General features: G+C 48.6%; 1 protein-coding gene across 3 annotated transcripts in view; it reads right to left on the reverse strand.

Moving 5' to 3' along the window:
• SLC2A13 (solute carrier family 2 member 13) overlaps nt 1–5,939 on the reverse strand; it is a 163,154-nt gene extending 157,215 nt beyond the window's left edge. For all 3 annotated transcript variants that reach the window (XM_084506749.1, XM_084506750.1, XM_084506748.1), the window contains exon 1: nt 4,813–5,939. In XM_084506749.1, the coding sequence (XP_084362875.1) occupies nt 4,813–5,374 (562 nt within the window). In that variant the 5' untranslated portion in view covers nt 5,375–5,939. The remainder of the gene's footprint in view (nt 1–4,812) is intronic.
• Between the last annotated feature and the right edge of the window lie 2,707 nt (nt 5,940–8,646).

Here is an 8,646-nt window from a genome sequence, read left to right on the forward strand (position 1 = left end):
AGCATGAACAAAAAACAGTTAAAATACAGCAGGGAATATGCCTTGATAGAAGAGTAGCAGTTTAACCAAGTACAGGGAAAGTTATTTTATGAGATTTCCATGCCTCAATTTCAAGGTTTATGAAGTATGGGATTTTTATTATTTTTCTTTCAGTTAGATAAAAACAACAACAAAAAGCCCCAAAGGAAAAGAAACACACGCACACACAGGAAACACCCTTATAACTTTAAACAATTTCTGGAAGAACCATAAGATAAGAACCAAACATTCTCTTAGCTATAACTCACTGTGTATACAGCCTTATTCTGAAATGGTCCCCAAATATTTGCCAAAGGAGGCAATATTTATGTATAAATTGCTGTTTTTTTGGTATTAAACCAACAACGCAGCATCTAACCAAACAGAAGCAAAGCCAGCGCTTGCTGCACATCGCAGCACTGTGCATAGGCTCCAGAGCACACAGCATTAGAGGACTTCAAAAGATAAGGTTTTTCATCCTAATATATCCCTGGTACTCTGCAAGATCGCAGCTGCAGGCAGAAGCTAACGCACCCTTCCAGTAATGAACCAGATCTTCTTGCCCAAGAGCCGACAGATCGAGCTTTTATGATGTACAGAGCCAGTTCCTGAGCACACACAGGAATTTAGGCAGCTACAGAGCCTGGAAACTCGGAGGAGCATCTCTGGTCAGTGGCGGCACGGACCCCATCCCAGCAGCAAGGCCGCTTGTCTGCCACGCCCCACCATCCCCACGGCAACCTTATACTTACAAACCATTGTCTCCAGAGTCAAAAAACAGCCTGTGAATCTCTGGATCGAAAATTACAGGCCTCTGCCACAATGTATTTGGGAGCTGAGGGTGTATTTCTCCTCCAAAATGTACCAAGGAATAAACTCCTTTAAAACTGGTTGAAGTCCACTTATAAAAACAGACTGAAGATTTCAAGCTTCCCATGGCAGGATGGAGGGGGGGAAGAAGAGGAGATTAACCTGCAATTTTCCAAGAGAAAAACGCACACCTGCAAAAAGCTCTGTAGTACACTTCAGAAGTAAAACAACAAAAAGCATTCCCTCATCTTGATCGCACTGGTTATTTTCCAATACTTCCACATATGACAGGGCTCACTTTTTTTTTTTAACCACTGTAAAAATAATATAGAGCTGTGTTTACCTGATGCAAGCACTTTAGTTATACTCCGTTACTTTTATTTGCTCCTGGCCCTACGTCAGCAAGAGCCAGTCCCATCAGGGGAGCCCTGCACCATATGCCAGCCATTTCCCCTCCTGCCCGGTTCTGCATAGATCCTTGTTACCTCTGCTCGGGAAGTGACCTACATACACAATAAAAAGATGCTCCAGGAACACTATCTATGCCATGGTCAAATACAGCACGTAAAACAAATGCTAGACATTTTGGATAGCAAGCAAGCAGTGAGCTTGCTTGCTCAGTGGGCTTGCATTGCAAAGATACGCCCCGAACAGCAAGCTATGCACTGAGCAAGAAAAAATGCTGAGGAGCTGCTCATTAATTGTGTACCAGCTATTCCGCATGCTGAACGAGGCAGGGGAATCTAATCATGCAACTGATGATTGTACATTATGACAGCAACCAATACTGCACAAGTGAGCTTAATTCTGCCACTTCCTAAACTCTGGGTAGCTTCAACAGCTTCCACAGCTGGTATCTAAGTTTTTTTTGAAAGCCTGATCTGGGCAGCAGGCTACCTGAAACACCATGCCAACACCCACACTCATCAGCTGCGCACTTAACTTTGCATTATCAGATGCAAAAGGTCCAAGTATGCTCCATACCGACGCAGTTCTTCCCAGCTAAGCTCACACGAAGCACTACCAAGCCCCTGCGATCCAATTTTTCAAATGTTTGCCTTTCGCCCACGTTTTTTGTAACGAACATCCCTCCAAATGTTACATTCCTGAGAGCAGGCTCAGCCAAATTCCTGAAGAGTCAGGGACATCAGAGCTGCTTGGGAAGCAGGGAATGATGGCTGCAGCCTTGCTCCTGATCTGTTTTACCGCAAATTTTCTGAAGAACTTCAGCCTGGGATGGACATTCACCCACTGCATTTCTTGAACTTTGCATTTAAAAACCCAGACTTGAAGAGACCTCAGCTTATTAGCTCACTCATCATGCTGGATGTGGTTTCCATTTCTGGCATTCCATATATTCTGAATTTACAACTCGGGGGAAGGGAAGGAACAACACAACACGACTGCTTCCAGCCACAAAGACCTGCTCAACACTTGCAATATGCAATATACGAGGACTCTGTTTGTCCTTGAGAGAAGGTCTTTATTTTCCAGAAATATCTTCTCTAAGTGCTGGGGAGAAAAGGAGAGCTCTTCTGTCTACAAATAGCTCTGTGGAAAATGGTAAGAAATGGAGAAGACAGGTGAGAGATGTTGCTCATTTCAGCCCATGCCTTGTGGTTTTCATCCTTCAGTTTAACCACAGCCCTTTCTAAATCACAGCCGCAGGAAAAAAGCCCGCTTTCTCCCACAGACACAATCAGCACAGATCCACGCTGTACCAGATAGGGCTGAACAAAGTCACACAGGCAACCACCACTCACTCCATCTACTTTCAGAGCACCGCAGTACCGCACGTAACACAGTAGCTCAGTAAATAAATGCACACGTATGGAGTGCAACTCTTGTTGGGCAATTCATAGAGTGCTACAAGAAAGACTTCAAAAACTTCTCAAATTATACACAACAGTTTTTACTGATTTGCAGTTTATTTCCTGCCCCTACCCCTTTCTGCCTCTGCATTTCAGCAGCTGGCACTGCAACCGAAGCGACGCTTCACCGAGGGATCTCCTTAAACCAGGGCTAGGAGGCTCTTGCTTGCTGTTGGCAGCCAAAGGAGGGAGAGAAAAAAAAAAACTGATTAAAAGTTCCTTCAATTTCTAACGCCTTCATGAAATTATCCAGGCTCCCTCTGGTGGAGGATTTAGTGCAGCATTTAACAACGGTGAATGCCGTTTGCTGCGTGAGAACAGTTTTCAACCCCAATTTTTTCTTTTGTAAAATAAATCTGACTAGGATTTGACTCTCGTGGTGTTTCAGTGACAGCACTCTAAGGCAATGCTTTGTTTTCAGCCATGAGCTCTACCACACGGAAAGAAGAGCAACCTCTGATAAAAAGGAGGAAATAGCACTTTTTTTTTAAATTATTGTTTATAAATTAGTGTCTTTGTGCTCCAAAATTCTCAGGACTGTTCCCGGTCCTTACATCAGCTTTCCAGACCCCAGCAAGAGACCACCTCTCTCCCTGATGTGTGTAGGGAACAGAGATCTCTCTCCCCAGGCCACACATGAGGTCCTTGGCTCTACAAAACAGCAACCCCTTAGCTCCCACTTTCCACTGTGATATTTTATACATTAAGCACCAAGCCTGACATCCCTCAGAGGACACCACTGGCATTTATTTGCGCCACCATAAAACAATTCAAACAGGCCCATGCACCCTGCTGAGACATACATTCACAAAAGTCAAGCAAACCATCCCCTTTCCTCTCCACTCCCTCCACCTCCAAAGATGTCAATGTAACTGGTTATGATCAACAAATAACATGAGAAGCTTTTTAAGTGCACAAGAGGGTCCCATTTGGTATTTCAGTAGCTACCACTAAACATAAGGACACCCTCAAAGAACCCATTCTGCCCCCTGACATCATAATTCTGTTTTCTTGTCTCCCAAGCGTTATAGAGGTTATCAACATTTGGCAGTCTGAAGCCTGGATTTAAAGTATAAAGGGGGTAAGGGGGTTAGCACTTAAAAAAAAAAAAAAAAAAAAAAAAAAAAAGGAAGAACTAAGCCCCCAGTTTGGGGTAGGAAAACCGCAAGTGAAAGATGTCCCTTACGGCACAGGAAAACCAGCAGGAGCCCTTCTGAGGACGGAGCCGGTTTTATTTCCGACAGCCTTTATTATGACTCACTAACTTCTTTCCTTAATAAGACTACGAGCTGCATCCCAGCTAGCGTGTTTACAGCATGCCAGAGGATTCAAAAAAATCATTCAATGGTTAAGGAGCTGAACACAGTTAACTAGAGGAAACCAGTCTAATTCTTAACCTGTCCTCATGCTTTTAGATAGGGAGGGCTGCAAGGCTGTAGCCAGACAGATTTACTTCTTTTTTTCTTTTTTTTTTTTTTAGATACTATATTGCAAGGACTTTAAACACCCTCACAGTGCCTCTCCCTGATGATGAATGTCGCCCAAACTACAGCCTGATAGGGAGGCAGCTGAAGAGCAACCAAAATCCTGGGGATATTTAGGATTTACTCGGAGCAGAAAGGAGTCTGAAAGCTTGGAGAAAACGCTCCCCATCGCTTCAAGCTCTCTGGGACAAGTAGAGCGAAAGTTTTAGCAGAATCAACTCCTTGTGAGTTACACAACGGGTACAGGTGAGCGTGTTCTGATGTCCTTAACAAAGCCCAAAGCCTCCCAAAGCAGATGTCTTTGAAGAGAGGCTGCTGCCTCACCGCTACTACCTGATTTTGTCCCCACAGCATCCCCTGGGTGCCCCATAGCATCTAGAGCCACGCAGGGAGCGGGACGAGAGGTATTTAGGGCCAAGAAAGCCGGGCATGCTTCCAGCCCCCCTCAAACCCACCTTACGGCGTGACCCCCTGGGCTGGACCGGCAGAGATGGGGACCCCCCCCCTCCTCCAGCAGCCTCCCCAAAACCCCACAGCACCCCGGATGAACCACCTAAAACCCCACAGCGTCCACCTCGGCGCCCCGCAAGCAGCCCGTAAGGGGGGGTCCCGGCGGGTCGGCCACTCACCGATGCCCAGTCCCACCACCACTCGTCCCCCCAGCAGGGTCTCCTTGTCGCGGGCGGCTGCCAGCACGCCGGCCCCCGCCGTGAAGAGGCCGCTGGCCAGCAGGATGCAGGGCCGGCGGCCGCACAGCCCGTTGAGGACGCCGCCGGCCAGGGCGGAGAGAGCGGCGGCGCCCACCGTGCTGGAGACCAGCAGCTCCTGCCACAGGGCGTCCAGGTTGAGCTCCCGCTTGAGGAGCAGCAGGGCCCCCGACACCACGCCGGTGTCGTAGCCGAAAAGGAAGCCCCCCAGGGCGGAGAACACCGACACCACGTAGACGAAGCCGGGGGTCTCGTCCTGCTGGAACTGCCGCCGAGCCGCCCGCTCCAGCTCGGCGCCCGACGCCGCGCTGTTGAGGCTGGAGCACGACTCGGCGGCGATCAGGCTCCGCTCGCCCGCAGCAGCAGCCGCCGCCGCCGCCGAGCCGGCGGCCCCCTCCGCCTGCTGCCGCCGCCGCTTCTCGCCCATCAGGTTGCTCAGGCTCCGCAGCGTGTACTCCACATTGTCGCTGGCCTTGCGGGACATGGGACGGCCGCCGCGGGTCCCGCCCCGCCCGGGGGCAGGGCAGCGGGGACGGGGGAGGCGGGCGGGCGGCTGCCGGGCTGCTGCGGCGGTGGCTGGAGGGGCTGCTGCCGGTGGTGGCGGTGCTGGCCCTGCCCGCCCCTCCCGGGCCAGCGCTCAGCCGGGTCGCATAGCCACACTTGAGGGGAAGTTGCCGCCGCCGCCGCCGCTCCCAGCGCCCGGGCGGAGCTGGAGGCGGGGGCGGGCGGGGACAGCGGCCAGCGCGGCCCGGAGGGAGCCAGGGGCCGCCCCTCGCCGCTCCGCGCAGCCGCCCGGGGCCGCGCCCGCGCACTGAGAGCCGCCATGGCGCCGCCCAGCGCCTCCCTCACCCCCATCATCGCCCTCATGGCCGGTCCGACGGGGAGAAGCCGCCCCGTGAGGAGCACCGTCCCGCCGCCCGGCCATTTTGTCGCCCTCCCCGCCGCGCCTTTCGGCCCCGCTGCCGAGCGCCGGTCCGCCGGTGCCTCCGCCTCACGGAGCCCCCGCTGGGGAGCCGCGGTTAAAATCAATAAAGTCGGCCGTTTGTGGAGCTAAATTGAGAGTTGTGGTTTTTTTTTACAAAACCTGTGGTGTTGTAAAGCGCCGAGTGGTCAAAGTGTGTGCGTGTGTGTGTGGTGGGGGGGAGATCTAGGGCAATCCTTAGTGTCAAAGAGGAACAGATTTGTTAGCGTGAAAGAGGAAGAAAAAATAAAAAATCTTAGGGATTTTTTCATGTTTATTCGCAAAAATGAAAGCGCAGCGTTTTGGTAATCCCATCTTCAAGCGTTTTTATTTGGGGTTCTCACCGGGATAAAGATGAAGGTTTAAATCAGACGGAATACAGTGGAATAACTCATTTTTTTAATCTTTTTTTCCAGTGGTTTGGTAGGAAAACTGTGCCTCCTGGTGGAGAGTACATGAAATAAAAGTGCGTGTTTCCTTCAGAGGAAACGGGAGCCTTTGCTGGCCAATACCCATGGCAGAGCCTCCTAGGTGCAAGGCAAACCTTGACAGAAGTCATAGCAGAATATCACCAGATGTGCTTCATTCCTGAGGCCTGATCTAACGGCACGTATTGAAATAAATAAACACAATTTTCCTACTGACTAAAATGTCTTCTGTAAAGGTCATCGTAACGAGCCTGGCCCATAGATGGAAAGTTTTGGTAATAACCGGATCAGCACTTCTCAGCCCACACCTTGTGAGCAGTACTAGTCACAGCCACATCAGTTATTAACTGAGAAGGGGAGCAGAGTCCTACAGGGCCTGCTGCATGCAACCATGTCTGTGCTTTGCCTCTGCCTTTTTGAGGCAAGCTGTGAAAGGCTGGTGCTCTGTGCTCCATCCAGGTAACACCGACTGAATACAACAGTGGGCTCTGGCTGCTAAACACAAGATACGCACAGCTGTCTATGCAGTGAATCCAGTTAGTGACAGATGTGGCAGAGGATTTTTAAATATAATAGGTCAGCTTCCACTTTTGAGAAACCTAGGTAAGAATTACATGTTAACATTCTGATGCTTTTAATAGAGATTTGGATGATATGGTGTAATTGCCACAGAGCGTTCCTTATTCCTTTACAGCCTGTTACAGCCCAGCCCAGCACTCAAGCAAGACCCAGGCAGCCCATCCAAGCTGTAGGATCAGGAATAAAGGCATGCTGCAAGAAACTCTCACCCCCTCAGGTCCGGGAGCTCTCCAGGAGCAGACTGGCTCACATTTCTAAAATGCCACCAGTGGAGAGATCTGTAATGTTCCAGAAACCTCCCGACGCACCCAAGAAGCACAGCACTCAATACTTGTATGTGCAAGGCCCAACTATAAAATGTGGGACACAGTGCATTAAACAGAAAATATTCACACCAAATCCCCAGCCAGCTAGAAGGAATACTCTCATAGCATATTGTCACAGCAGCTGGCTGTCACAAAAACAACCTGTCTTTTTAACAGCCATCTCAGAAGCTGGAGGCATTCTGTACGTTATAGTCAATAGGGACTCAAGAGAGCTAACAAAAAAAGCTTTCTTTTTTTTTTTTTCCATGGCTGGCCCAACACAATCAAAAATAGACATATTTCTCTTCAGATCATGCTGTCAAGCTTCTCTCTTGAAAGTATTCCCTGAAGAAACACAACAAAGAAGTTCAGCTGCAGGATACACTACATTAAAGGGTGACTGCATGAGAAAGAGGGAGGATTTGTTTGTCTTGTGTGTAGATTTTCATTACTGTGATCATCTCTCCGTAGCACCTGGATTTCGTGATAGCAGCTGCCTTATAAATGATTTCACAGTAGTGCAATATGTCATGGGTGTGATTAGTAATCTAAGATGTGGGGGTCAGATCCAAAGAAGGATTTGTGTGGATTTTAGCCACGTTATTCTTTCAGGAGAGTAAATGTTTAATTGTAAGACTGTTCAAGACTTGCTGCACCGGTTCATCCCTCCCTTCAAGGTGTGTTTGCACAACTGTTTGCAAGGTCATGTTGTGAACTAGGTCAAAGAACTTGTCCAGCTTTAATAAACCCCACATGATTTTTTTCCATTTCAGCATACAGCAGGAATAATTACAGGATTTTACTGCTTATATATTGTTAGTACATGGCCCAGAACTCCCCCAGGCCTGAATATCTGGGAGTTAGCTGCTGTCTCAGGATTTATTGGCATTCAAAAGCAGGTGGATCAGTGCCTAAATCTCCTGGCTATTTCAATCCAGCCAAGATGCACAGTGAGATTCAGTAGGTTTTTTATTTTACAGCCTAATGGTTCACCTAGGAAGCAGGACACCTGAATCATGGGTTTGCTTCATCCCAAGAGGATTTAAATGTCTCTCGCACCTCCCAAGAAGACTGTAGGTGGTCTTAAAAAAAAGATGGTGGTCTTAAAAAAAAAGAACCCATCTTAAAAAGATGGCTTCTTAGCAGAAACTGGGTTGCTGTGCAAGAATGTAAAGCCATGGAGCTACGTGGACATCGAGGTAGAAGATGATCTGACTGTGGCAGGAGAAGGTTCTGCCTTCTCAATGCTGGTTATATTTTGTACATGAAGCAGACAGTGCATTTAAAAAAAAAAAAAAAAAAAAAGATCCTGAGGTAAAGGATTCTTTCCATCTCAGTCAATGCTTTGAGGGTAGGCAGCTGGTCTTTAGCCTCATGCAAGCTTTAGCAATACAGTGTGCAAGTCCTTGAGTTTTTGGGCTCCAAAACTACTTTCATGTTCTTTAGGTTACGATGCCTTAAACTGTGATGGGAAACCCCCTCT

This window comes from Aythya ferina (genome assembly GCF_964211825.1).
Source record: "Aythya ferina genome assembly, chromosome: 1".
NCBI lineage: Eukaryota > Metazoa > Chordata > Aves > Anseriformes > Anatidae > Aythya > Aythya ferina.